Source organism: Dermacentor albipictus, chromosome 1, assembly GCF_038994185.2.
Source record: "Dermacentor albipictus isolate Rhodes 1998 colony chromosome 1, USDA_Dalb.pri_finalv2, whole genome shotgun sequence".
Classification (NCBI taxonomy): domain Eukaryota; kingdom Metazoa; phylum Arthropoda; class Arachnida; order Ixodida; family Ixodidae; genus Dermacentor; species Dermacentor albipictus.
In genome coordinates, this window is record NC_091821.1 from 100930575 (window position 1) to 100944529 (window position 13955).

Sequence of the window (13955 nt, forward strand, 5' to 3'; positions counted from 1 at the left end):
TGGTGCACAGGAGGCAATGACGGTCAGGTTGAGGGCGCCTTACAGGAGGCAATAGACACTATTGAAACCTATCTAGAACCCACCGGTCTCAGATGCTCCCCCTTGAAGTCGGAACTTTTGTTGTATAGTCCCAAGAAACGCGGTCCAAGGCCCAAGGGATGGACATCGTTAGAAGACAAAGATATTAACTTATGTACAAAAACCGGTTGTCGTATACCCAAAGTCGATTCAATCAAGGTCTTGGGCATGATCGTTGAGTCAGGGGGTACAAATGGCAAGACTATACGCAAGCTAATTACTAAAACTGAAAGTGCTGTTCGTTTAGTCAGGAGAGTATCAAATCGGCATCATGGACTCAAGGAGGATAACCTCATTCGACTAATGCATGCCTTCGTTCTGTGCCACTTTAGATACGTGGCAGCCATGCATCGATGGAAACGGGCAGAGAGGGATAAACTGAATGCACAGCTTAGGAAGATTACCAAACGGGTTCTCGGGTTACCCGTATACACTTATACAGAGCGATTAATGCAGCTTGGCATTCATAACACTCTTGAAGAGATCGCAGAGGCCCAGGAGCGCGCACAGCTATCTCGCCTCACAACAACGAAGGCAGGGAGATCTATCTTGCAGGAACTCGGATATCACCCCGATAGAGTAGCAGAAGAGTTCTCTGACGTTCCTCCGTCGATTCGTGAGAACATTACGGTCGCGCCAATACCTAGGAACATGCACCCCGATCATAATAGCGGTAGAAGGAGGGCAAGGGCGGCCAACCTCCTTAGGCAAATACACAATGATCAGCGACAGGTCAGCTTTGTGGATGCCGCTTCTTGTAAGGGACGTCAGGCGTTCACCATCGTCACTGTTGATGGTCGCCAAGGAATCACCAATGCTGCCTCGGTTCGGACGAGGGACTCCGAAATAGCTGAACAAATGGCTATTGCACTAGCCCTGCTAGATAGCTCACGGGATGCCATCTATAGTGATTCAAGATCTGCAGTCAGAGCATTTGAAAAAGGCACCATTTCCAAACAGGCCCTCAGACTTCTTGGGGGCAAGGCAATCACGCACCACTTCATTTATTGGTTTCCGGCACATCAGGGTCAGATAAAAGGTGCTCCTCCCAACCTCAATGAGTCGGCTCACGGGTCTGCGCGTGAACTTGCCCACCGCGCTACCCTCGACCAATCGGAAGCCGACTCACTAGAGAACAGGGACACGCCCTCCACCTACAACGAGATAACTAAACACTACTATCTCAGCCGTAGAACCTACTTTGTTCCTCATCCGCGCCTCAATAGAGCTCAAGCATTAACGCTCCGTCTACTACAAACGAATACCTATCCGAATCCATCGCTCTTAAATAAAATCTATCCGCATACTTACACCAACGCTAACTGCCACGATTGTGGAGATATAGCCACGTTAGACCATATGCTCTGGCGGTGTGCTCGGTCACGCTCTATCATCGCTAACAGCTCGGCCAGATGGGAGGCGGTTCTCCGCAGCCCTCTTCTGGCTGACCAACTCTGGGCTGTCCAGCAGGCCCACGATGCGGCCGAGAGGCTCGGCCTTCCGGTTCCCACGTGGGAGCGGCCCGCTTCGTGAAGACTCACGATCTGCAGGACTTTAATTAATAAAGTTTTACCATACCATACCATACCCTCGTCAATGCGTGGTATGCACATCCGACTTGTTCATTTTCAATGCTCAAAACCAACCCATTGGCAAAAAATTCGAGTTTAGTTTTATTGTGTTGAGACGATGGTCATTACAAGATTTCTTGCTGTGGCTTCAGTACTGCCGATTCTTTATTTCCTGTAGCTGTCATTCACAAATGTAGGTATGGCTGTACAACTTGCGAGTGCACTTTCTCACTTCTTAATACGCTTAGTTCATGTTCGCATGCACGTTCAGTGATGTGTTGGCTACCTAGAGCGTTCCACACGATGTTAGTACCCCGAGAGTAGCAGCTGTCGCGCAAGGCACATTTCGCCAGCTAGGTTCCCTGTGACAATGACGTTTCTTGTCATGTCACAATATTTGTGGAAGGAAGCCGTAGCGTTCGCACCTCCTTCACCGGTGTCGTTGGATCCCATTGGCTGCAATGAATTTGAATGGGCTCGCGTTTGTGCCACTTTCAGTTTATTTATTGTTGCCATACTCGCACAGAGAAGCTTCGTTTACATCCTCATCTTCGTGCCTATAAGAATTCTCGCACCTAGCCTTCCAGTACTTACCTTTCAGTGCCCGCAGTTATACTAGGCACATATGTACAAACGTTCTGCTGGGCTGCCAATGTGATGTCTAAGATCGTTTCTTTCTTTCTCGAATAGATCGGAATTGAATAAAATTTTATCATCAGGCGTTTTTCGGCTTTTAAGGGTTTCAACACCACACAAGGGACTCTAGTTGTAGGCCACCGCCAAGGTTTGGGCGAAGTCAGAGAGGTTCAGGATATATTTATTTCGGTGGCAGGTTTCAAGAACAGTTCCCTGCGGGAGCTCGCCTGTTTCGAGAACAGTTCCCTGCGGGAGCTCGCCTGATGAGACATCCAGGGAGAAGGACAGGAAAACAAAGAAGTGTAACTCTTTATTGACGACTAAAGCAAGAAGGGGAAATTCTGAAACAAGCCTGGCTTCCTGAGGTCTTGGTCTCGGCGGAAGATGACGGCCGCTTGGACACCGATGTTACCAGCGGCAAACCCTGATGTCCAGACACAGTTCTTGATAGCGAGTGCACAAGAATTGCGTTTGGACAATCACGGCCTGTCACTGAGCAGGCTCGCGGCGAGGTGGCCCGACGCAGCCGCCTTGGAGTGTTGACCCTGCGAAGTCAGAGAAGGGAGATCGCGTGGTGAGGCACGCGATGCTCGCTGCAGAGGCGTCGCTTTGCATTTGCGATGACGCAGTCGAGGTGCCGACGGGAAAACCGTAACCATATGCACGCGTCGTCAAGCACTTCTTGCCCGCTTCGGCGCTCTTTCCGGTTAAGGGAGACTCGAGGACCCGTTACGGAATTCCCAGAAGCTGTGAATTCTGATTGGTGATCGCCTGCCGCTCTTTTTCACTCCGCGCGCCTCCACCGGCAGTCACTCAGGAGCGTAGGCGTGTGCCGGCGGGTGTTTGACGCGAGCATGTGGTTACAATCTGTACCGCCTACCTCGAGTGGGCGCCGTTTGGTGCCATCCACTGGTTGCAATGAAAGAGTGCAATTCACAAAAGAACACTGACCAGCTTTAACAAGATAAGCTGGTAATAAACTCGTTGTACTTCCTTCTAGAAGGAAGGAAGTGTCAATTTTCTGGCACACAGAACAGCTGACATAACAATGACCCTTTCTTTGCAACTCGTCATTACCCAACGAACACATAACAATTACTGGTAGATTTTACACATATGTAATACTCACCAACCAACATTCAAACACCTTAGATCGCATGTGGCAGTTACAGAGTTGAAGCCAGTCCGTGCTCGAGGCTCAGATTGACAGGAATACCACGACATATACCACGGGTTTCGCGATATCCTACCCCAAAGTCGCGAAGGATTGCAGTGGTGTACTGATTGTGATTTACCAATAAAGGCTTTCTTGCGCAGTGCGGGACGGAACTAAGTGAAGCAGCAATGTATTTAGTGAGAGAACTTGGGGACAGATACAAAAAAAAAAAAACTATTGCTAATCCGATGACTTCATTGGATATGCTTCGAGCCATGGCTGACGGGCTTCAGTTGAGGAATTGCAATGTGTCTACGAAAGAGTTAAATTTAAAGTTAACTCATGAATGGTTATAATCAACAATTTATTATCACGCATTCACCTCCCGTGCTGCTAAGAATGCGCCGCAAAAATAAAAGGATATCCCCTATGCAATGTCTCTCAAAATGTTTTCTAAACCTTCTTGAAACTGGTGGAATGCGAAGCCAATTACATGCAGCTTACATCGCTCTCTCTAAATTTTTTCATCAACACTTCCGAAGAAAGCAAGTGAAACTAGTTACTGTGGAGAAATGGACACTGTCATAACTAAAGCAAGATATGCTACTAAATGATTGTCAGCAAACAAACAACGTTCAATCACTTCTGATAATGGAAAGTGCTGCTAAAACATTAATCGGCTCCGGGTAGGTTTATGAACCTGATACTGACTTAGGCCACATGTGTATATAAACGAGAGAAGTACACTGACAAAACATGTGTGTTAGCTAGACCAGACTATAATCTACGTTTATAGTGCGACGCTTTATAATTAAATAATTAAATTATGGGGTTTTACGTGCCAAAACCACATTCTGATTATGAGGCGCGCCGTAGTGGGCGACTTCGGAAATTTGAACCACCTGGGGTTCTTTAACGTGTGCCTAAATCTAAGTACACGTGTGTTTTCGTTTCGCCTTCATTGAAATGCGGCCGCCATGGCCGGGATTCGATCCCGCGCCCTCGTGCTTAGCAGCCTGACGCCATAGCCACTAAGGGCCGATTTACGCTCGAGCCGCCCATCGCCGCAAGCTGCACCGCACGCTTGCGTTCGCGCGAAAAATTGCACGTATCCAGGACTTGTGCACAAATTACCCTTTACACTGTGTGCACAGTGTATACCTTACACATTGTAAACCGAAATTTGTGCACAAGTGTTTGATACGTGCAATCTTTCGCGCGACCGCACGCGTGCGGTGCAGTCTGCTCGAGCGTAAATCGGCCCTAAGCAAGCACGGCGGATAAACCATGCTTTGTATATCAGGATTTCTTTTCGCGAAGTCAAAAGGGCGTTATTGTGAAGGACGTTGTGCTTCCGTACTTGATCAGACAAAGGTTTCAGCCTTACCAGCATCGTTACTTTGTGGTTTAAGACCACACGAACAGCATGTTTGGGTGGAAAAGCCCGCTATAATCGTTATGTCAGATTTTGAATCTCACCTCTGTGCCCCACATTGACACTCGACGTTTTGGCTCATGTTTGATCCCAATTTCTTCTAATTCGGCCTGTTTTCTAGCAGTGTTTTTCATTGAGATAAGAAAAAATTTAGCTCGGCTACCCTTTCCTAAAATACCTATGGTTTGTCACAAGTGGTTACCGTATACGTGGCAGAAAAGGATTTTCGTGAGGTGATACGCATTTGTATATGTTAATAACATTATTTTATTAAGTGCAGTCGATATGTAGATATCAATTTTCCCACACATTTTGCTCTCGGTTTTTTTTACGCTGATTTCATTCGTCGAGAGTGGCTTTAGAGCACAAAGGCTACCGGAAACGCGTAATTGGTCCTTTTATGTGGCTTTCACCCTGTTTGATGAAGGACAAGCCCTCTTGCTACAGGTTTGTGCAGAGCAGAAATGCGCTTAAGTAAATTAAGAAACATCGCTATACGGTGCCGGACGGTACGGTCAGTGCCCGAAGAGCTGAAGTCCTTCTTGGCCGAAGTGGAAGCCACTGCGGGACTGTGCGGCCGCGCATGAGCCATTAGTATCCGCGCCACGGGCCGATGAAGAGGAAGTGAGCGTATACGGAAGTGAGCGCTGGAGCGCTCGGACATGTCCGAGCTAGGACCGCCGCAGGAGGACGCCCTGCGGCCAGGGCTGAACGTGGACATCCGCCGCACCGACGGCCGCGTCCACCCTGCTGTCGTGAGCGCGGTGCGCTCTCGCCTTGTCACCGTCGAGTGGTTTGAAAATGGCCAGACCAAAGGCAAGGACGTGGACCGCCAGACGCTGGTGGCCCTCAATCCGGCGCTGGCCAGGGCCTCTCCACACCTGGCGTCTCACCGCAAAGACTCGGCCGCTTCGATCGGCGGCACGCCCGTGCTGCACCGCAAGGCCACGGCGGCCTCCCTGCCTTGCGCCGTGAGTGCCCTTGCGATCCTCTCGGGCATGATGCACGTGCTGCCCAGAAAGCGGAACTTGCTGTACGCAGACGCTGCCTCGCCAGCCGCATGATTAGTCCTGGTCAGTCTTCAAGTGAGATGGCAGTATTTCGCTAGTGTTGCATTGCCGACGGAAATGAGTAAAACGCAATCTTGTTTATGCTGAACACAGTAGCGAACTTGTTGCTGCTACATTTCACTTAGACCCGCTAGCAACGTAGATGAGGCTTTACTGACACGCACGCGATCTGACTGCTCCCTGCCTCTGCAGCCGGTGCTCAAGGAGGACAACAACGATCTCTGCAACGAGCTGACCCGCGAGCTCGAACGCGCCGCACAGCTGAGCCTGGCGCTCAGCAAGAAACAGGCAGCTGAAGCTGGGGCGCAGCACCAACAGAACCAACATCGGCAGCAGCAGGTGGTGGAGCAGGAGGAAGCCGAGGCCGTGGCCGATCTGCTGCGGCGATATCGCGCCGTTGTGGACGTCAGCGACCTGTGGATGACCACGGACGTTCGGTTGCTCACACGCATGCTCAGCACACGCGCTCTCGAGGACGACACGTGGTTGCGCGAGCTCGAGGATTTGGTGAGCGTCAAGATGGAGCTGCTGTCCAACTTACGCGATGCTGTTAACAAGCTGCGCAAGATCAAAGACAGCACGCGCAACTTCGCCCGCGAAGCCGACGGTAATGGGAGACGTTGACCGTGCGCCCGACCGCGCACGCTCAAAATTTCCGGCTGGCCTAGAGACGCCAAGCGGGGCGGGTTGACAGCTGGGAATCATGGTCGAGGTTGCTTGCGTCCACATCTTTAGCATCCTGCCACCTTGGCGCCAACGGACAGTACCCAACTCGACATAACAGGGAACCGGTTTCTCATTTTTTTTAAAATAAATGTTATTGTACGCAAACAGTGATCAGGGTTGTGATTAATCACCCATTGCACTCGAAGCTGTGCAACTTAAATGTTTAGATAACCTTTTTCATCTCAGGAATCACTTAGAGATATATATGTGTGTAGCTAGCTTATTATAGGACCGGTGTGCAGAATGACTGTGTTGAAATTTTAGTTTCATTTTAGTATAGGCGCTTGAAACGGACAACAAAGTACAGAATAAAATCAGGACACACGCACCTACTAATAACTAAGCGTTCACTAGTAAACGCAAGAAGCTGCAGAAGCAATACATACAGTATTGCTTCTGCAAGCGAGACTGCTGAAACCTTTCATATCCAACGGATACCCTTGTGCGTTCGCCGTGCCTCTGTGGAGTTACATGGCTTGTTTTTCCTTATCTCGTAGTTTATTTCACGGGCCTTTTCCTGAATAAACCAAAGCGAATGAACTGCACTTGAGACGTGGGGCGCATAAGCATTTTCACACAAAAATAAAACTACTGTCTCGTCAGCCTCCTGTTAACTGCTAGCGGTCACAATGAAGGTTAGAGGTGCGTATGCACGGTACAACCCAACCAGGAAACAGCTGTGGTGTGTGGCGTAAAGTTCAGGTATACTCAGGATCGTAGACGTCGCACTTGGAATGATAGCATTAAACCGAGTAAGCAGCAATGTAAGCACTTCGATAAATTCTGCACGGGAAACGCGAGCCTATACGCACTGGTGGCGGCACAAAAAAAGTAAGCATCGGGCGCCATTCTTGCGAACATAACGTGTGCTGCAGTAATGCGGATCGACTGCGTCATAACGTGTGCAGCGGAAAGCGCACGCGCATGGAGTATTCGCGAAACGCATGCAGCCGCTGGTCAAAGTGGTAGAACTGCGTGATAGACCTTCAGATTGTCGCAGATTGTCGCTGAAATTGCTCAGCCCAAACAAAATGGGTTTTTGCGTATAGTGCGTGTCCATACATCGGCAAAATGTTCTAGTCCACCCCTCGTTTCAGATACAGTAAGCGTTTACCACTCATGTTGTAAGGACAGCGCGCGCGAAACGAGGTACGAATATTTAGGAGGGACATAGGCAGCGCTGACTTACCATTGGTTTTCTATTTATCAAAGCGCCCACATTTATAGTCGACACAGTACAATAAACACAGTTCACATCAATCTTGCCATGCACCGAAACACATTTTCTTTCAAAGAAAATGTGTTTCTGGTGCATAGTGCAAACTGCGTTATTTCTGCTGCGTCGACTATAAAAGTGGGCTCTGATAAAAATAAAGCCAGTTGGAAGTCAGCGTTGCGTATGTATCTTCCACGATCGTCGCTCGTTTAACACGCTGTTATTATATCATCATGGTCAACCAACTAGCCCAAATTTTCCCCCTAGTTTTCCAGTGATCATACAGATATTAATTTGAAATGGTTCATTTAATCGATAAGTGTTTAGTAGATTTAATGTAAGTCTTGTTAACCAGCTTTTATTTTCCCATCCAATAAGATAATGTTCTAGATTTCTGATATCAGTACCAGTTTGTTTTTGTTATAGCTTGTGCGTTATGAGGTGTGTTTCAAATAATTATTTGGACAACAACACTTAAGCCACTCTTGCTGAAACTGTCCTCCTCAAGCTGCTATTGTGTTCAACGGACCTACGAGTGGCAGTAAGTAAGATTTTTTGTACGTGTATTGGGAATGGTCCGCACAAGAGAGACGTTCAAAGAAATATCAAGTCTTGAAGCGATTAACAGCGGTCGAATAATAGGAATGTCCCTTACACACTAATCCCCTTGTCGAAACATTGGCTTCCCAGTGACGGTCCTTGTTCCACCCCTACTGATAACTATTAGGAGTGGTGCGATAAGGGTTGGCTTCCTTACTAATGCACTAAGCTTACGAGTAATAAAATGCTGGCAATGAAGGCACTGCAAATCGACATTTCGGTAGGGAAAATATGGTAACACATTCAGCGCGCTTGCTAAGAGAACAAGAACTGAAGGGATGTAATCTGAGAAACAACACACTGGTTGTGCGAAACGCCGTAGTGGGGATGCTCCGGACTGTGATCTGACGAAGTGCTTTAGCGTACGCACCCGAAGCACGATGCACGAGCGCGTTGGAATTCTACGGCCGGGAATCGAACGCTCAATCTCGTGCTCAGCAGCACAACTCCATAGCCACTAAGTCACTGCAGCGGCTGACGGAGAATCCGACATTTCGCAGTAGTGGCAAAGAAGAGCCACCACAGTACCATTTCTTCTCAGCAAAGTTCTGATCGTTGACGTGGCATCAAATGCCTGGCGTACGGTTCTTTTTAGTAAATGCTCCAAAGAGCATGCAAACCCTGTGACAGGGAGCTCGTTAAGGGCAGGAAACATCCCGCACTATATACTATGGATTTCGAGGACACGGAATCAAGTTTACAGCTTAAGGGCATTCCCATATTTCACTTCCCTTGGAGTGCCGATCCATCTTTGTAGCCTGAAAAATCTGTTCTCCAACGGTAGACACGCCCGCTGATCCTACCCTGTCCCTGATCTTACCTTAATGGAATAAGTTGCGCGTTCCACGACGTGCGTCTGTGATTCAGCATTTGAAGACCCTATGACTGCAGTGTCTATTGTGTTCAGGGACAAATGCTACATGAGAGTGGGTGTTTAGGGGGACGGTGATATAGGCAGGCCAGACTGAATATTTTGTGTGTTAATTGTGGACAAGTTCCATGAGCCATTTGCGCAGTTTATGCACGAAGCATAATCAGGACGCATTTATTTAACTATATAAGTAAATGTGGCAACCTATTGGTCAAAAAGAAAGAAAGGAAAATGTCGTGGCTCTTAAGGGCGCAGTGCATAGCATCATGATGTCAGGATATTGTAACCGAAGTGATGCGGGAACTGCATTCCAAAACTTCATTCGTTTGTGTTCGTCACGAAACATTTAGCGGGGCCCTGCTTGCGTTATTAAGGGCTGAAATTGGGTGGTCGGAATAGGTTTATAGATTGATCGAGCTAAGTGAAGGGGTGCGTTATGCCGGCGCAGGAGCGAAATGCCATCAAGTGGTTAGGAGCTGGTTTATTCTGGGTAGTTTCATGAAAACAGCGCTAACACTGTCATTTATTACAGAAGGGCGCTATGTGGGCGTTGAACTGTCCATCTTAACGCACTCTGCAGTTCAGCACTCCGCAATTGATTCGCTATAGAACTCTTTCCACCACAGGCTGCTGTCGGGCCTGCGCCCGTAAACAGCCTGTGGTGGCTCCGAGTTGTACCAATTGCACAAGGAGTCGGGTACGGATGGGTTTTTCACGCCACGGTGCGGATGATTGGGAGGCGAACGCACTACTTGCGGAAGAGCTGGTGCCATGGTGGTGGAGATGTGCGCGTATAGCGGGTATCCAGCGCCTACTGTGCAGCAGTGAACTCCACTATTAATATTATTAATAAGGAGCCCAGGCATCCGTTCATTAGCATCCCGAATAATACGCGCGACGGGTGATTGTCGGTGAGGCCTTCGTGGCTGCGACCACGTCGGGGCGGCCAGGGCGCGAGCGTGCGCTCTACAGTCCACGCGGATCTTGCGCGCGAGCAGCTGAAAGGGGAAGAAAAGATGAAGAAGGGTGTTTTCGGTATGCGCTCATGACTCGGGAGTGAAGGGCGGAGCAAGGAGGGGGGTTTCGATAGGAGCAAGAATTTTGGGTGGAGAGGCGGGGAGAGCAAAACGCCAACAGCGAGCGTACAGTGCGAATAAAAAAAAAAAAAAACGGGGAAAGAAAGCGGCGAGTGGTTTGGGATGTTCATAATCCGCGGGGCCCATTGGGATGTTTGGCTGCCAGGAATGCGCGAATGAGAGAACGGGGAACGACGATGGGGCCACGGCGAGCGCACGCCGAAGCCGACGGGAAAAACGAGCGCGTGGCGGGCGCGTTCATATTCGCGGTATGAGACTCTGGAGCAGGTGATTAATTCGAGTCTCCTGGCCCTGACAATGGGGAGCGCGGGCGGGCGGCGCGGAGGAGCCATCGTCGCCTTGGTCCACGCGGGAGAAGCGGCTCGGAATTTGAGGCCTGTGAGTGCGCGCGCGAGCGACGGCTACGAGAAGGAAAGGCCGTCCGACGCGGGATTCCTGGCGGCGCCCGAGATATTATTGAGGCTTCCAGGGAGCGAGCGAGCACGCACGCACATACCGACTCGCTCGGCGAGTTAATTAATGATCTGGCTTTCTTCCAGGAGGGATTACTCGCTCTGAACTTGCTTGCTTGTGAGAGCAGGCGCCCCGAGCTCCAGTGGGCGTCGCGGGGAACAAACCGCGCCGTCGAGCCGACGCTCTTCGGCAGACACCGCGGAGTAGCGTGTCTTCACTCAGAGACTACAGACGGTACAGCACAGCAGCTAGCGACGCCGTAGGAGGACCACGGGAAAACCGTTCGCGCGTCGCCGTCATCACTCCGTCTCGCACTGTTCCCGTACACCCGAGCAACAGTGATCACGACGCACGCTTGCGCACCTTCCCGAGAAATTTGGGAGGTACAAACGGCATTTACCCGCAGAAATGACCAGGTTGCAGATTGGCATATCTTCTCTCAAGTAAACGCGATTTGTCTCGTTCTACGTTTCAAGATTTGAGTTGCATGTTTGTTTGTTTGTTTACCATAGGATTTCTTTTTTTTTAGTGATGTTCTCCGAGCGGCGAGACAAATTTCTGCTTAAACCGGTATAACTTGCTTCCATTTATTAGCCCCTTTGACGGAGCCTTGATACCATCTATTATGCACCCTGCAGGTGACTGAATTGTCGAAAAGTCGCTGATGCATGTTTCAGGTTTTCGAGAGATTTAGCTCATTTCCAATCCTATTTAAGGAGGTTTTGGTGCGTCAGGCCACCTCTGCGAGTGAGTTAAGACGAACTTTATTTATCTTGCAAGTAGGTCAGGAAAATACATATAGATCGCTTTTGTCCCGTTTTCATTCTGTCCTAGACATCCTGTTCAAAATTTTGAGTATTCTTACGTACACTTTGAAACTTGTATTACTTAAGCGGGAAAAATTATAGCAACGTGAAGCCGACCCAGAACATTTAGTAGCTTAGTTATTACTTGCAAAACAATTCCCGGAGGGCCTTGAAACAAAAACAAGGGTTTAAAAGCCAAAAACACTCACTAAGTTCGAATACTTTGTCTCTGTTAACTCCGCTTCATATCGTAAAGTGTATAATACCGCCTTGTTTGTCAATACCAAAACCAGCAATATTTCACGAGGTGGCACAACGAGCAATTATTTCGGCATGATCGCGTACGCAGCAGGTCAGTGTGCACGCGAAGTGTTACTGCCTTCAGGACTTGTAAGTTCACTACGACTGTCTTAGCACTGTTGTAGAAATGCTGTTCCTGTGAAAGGCGTGAAGAAAGCAGGAAACAGAGCCTACATTTGGATCTTAGAAAATTTTTGACCTCAACAGCCATCCACAATAATGAGTCGGGCAAGTGGAGGTCACGTTCTGCGGCTGCTTGCAGACCTTGTTCCCACAGGTTGTTCAATCTTTCGGGCCATCGATCATCCATGGCAGCTTATGCCAACTGGAACTCATCCTCCTGTGCAGATTAGCCGATCGGAAACTTCATCTGGTTAACCTCCCTGCCTTTCGCCTCTTGTTTTCCTTCCTTCCTGAACAGTAGTGAACGAACCTTCTCACGCCGCATAGAAAAAAAATTCAGGTTGCGGGACGATTTTCGTCCAGCCGGTGGTACCTTACGAGCCTCGACTATCTTTGTCAGGCTGAGTCGCTGTTACCGAAAGGCTACCGTACGTGCGCTGAGCGAGAAATGTATGTATGTATGTATGTATGTATGTATGTATGTATGTATGTATGTATGTATGTATGTATGTATGTATGTATGTATGTATGTATGTATGTATGTATGTATGTATGTATGTATGTATGTATGTATGTATGTATGTATGTATGTATGTATGTATGTATGTATGTATGTATGTATGTATGTATGTATGTATGTATGTATGTATGTATGTATGTATGTATGTATGTATGTATGTATGTATGTATGTATGTATGTATGTGTGTGTGTGTGTGTGTGTATGTATGTATGTATGTGTATGTATGTATGTGTATGTATGTATGCATGAATGCATGCATGCATGCATGTATGTATGTATGTATGTATGTATGTATGTATGTATGTATGTATGTATGTATGTATGTATGTATGTATGTATTGGTAGCAGGGGGCGGCAGAAAGTTAGGTGACCGGGGTAGTTGGAGAAGTATGGGAGAGTCCTTTGCCCTGCAGTGGGCGGAACCAGGCTGATGATGATGATGATGATGATGATGATGATGATGTATGCTGTGCAGGTGCGGACAAAGGTAATTGGAACACAGGATCTGTGGCCAAACTGGAGACCCGCTATATATCGCTCCCCACTGTGGGAGCCTTAAGATGGAACACTAGGGCGAACAATTTTCCAAGCCAGAGAAGCGCAGAGCAAGATTGGTTTGGAAGAAAGCCTCAGAAACTTGGATGAAAATTAACGGGTGGCTAAAGTACATAAATATTCATACCTCAAACGCGTGGACATGCAATGGAGGAAAAGGTCAGGAATATTGGCAACCAAGTATAGGGTAATTGAAACTGTAAATAGGAAACCAGGAGTCGTCAGAAAGAAAGTGAGAGAAACAGAGACAGTAAATTGGATTACGAGCAGTAAACAGCGCTAAACAACAGAACAAAGAGAGGGACACAGGCATACGTAAATTGGATGCAAAGGATGGAAACAAAAAGAAGACCATGGATATCTAGAAGAATGGCAACAAATCAATTAGAAAAGAAAATCTGTACGATAACATAAAGGGCAGTGCCTTGCTATTTGTGGCCCGAGCTGGTTGCCTAAGGACAAAAACATACTGGAGCAAATATTCGAAACATGATGAGGCATGTGTCTGCTTCAACAAAGCTCCAGAGACCACTCAGAACATCCTAATGGAATGCGAAGGTATTCACCCAGCGAGACCCCTAGGTAACGTACACCTTCCAAAAGCGCTGGGAGTTAAAGCGGATGGAATCATTAACCGGTCAGCAGTCGAGATAAGCAAGAAACTTTTAGAGTATTGGTTGAAAAAAAGCAGGGAAGAGATTGGTAGCACCGGATTTGTTACAGGCATAGGTAACTGTACAA

The 13955-nt window shown here is 48.1% G+C and overlaps 1 protein-coding gene across 1 annotated transcript; it reads left to right on the plus strand.

Moving 5' to 3' along the window:
- The first annotated feature begins 5462 nt into the window (after window positions 1-5462).
- LOC135906200 (kinesin-like protein KIF2B) lies at window positions 5463-6783 on the plus strand. The gene is made up of 2 exons (XM_065437461.2): window positions 5463-5847; window positions 6139-6783. The coding sequence occupies exons 1-2, from the start codon at window positions 5539-5541 to the stop codon at window positions 6568-6570; spliced, it is 741 nt and encodes a 246-aa protein (XP_065293533.1). The 5' UTR covers window positions 5463-5538; the 3' UTR covers window positions 6571-6783.
- The last annotated feature ends 7172 nt before the right edge of the window (window positions 6784-13955 follow it).

What these genes read in the sequence shown, in the direction of transcription:
- LOC135906200 (XM_065437461.2), top strand. Translation starts at nt 5,539, where the DNA reads ATGTCCGAGCTAGGACCGCCGCAGGAGGACGCCCTGCGGCCAGGGCTG. An exon ending in CGGCCTCCCTGCCTTGCGCC is followed by an intron (nt 5,848 to 6,138) that starts GTGAGTGCCCTT and finishes CTGCCTCTGCAG; the next exon opens with CCGGTGCTCAAGGAGGACAA.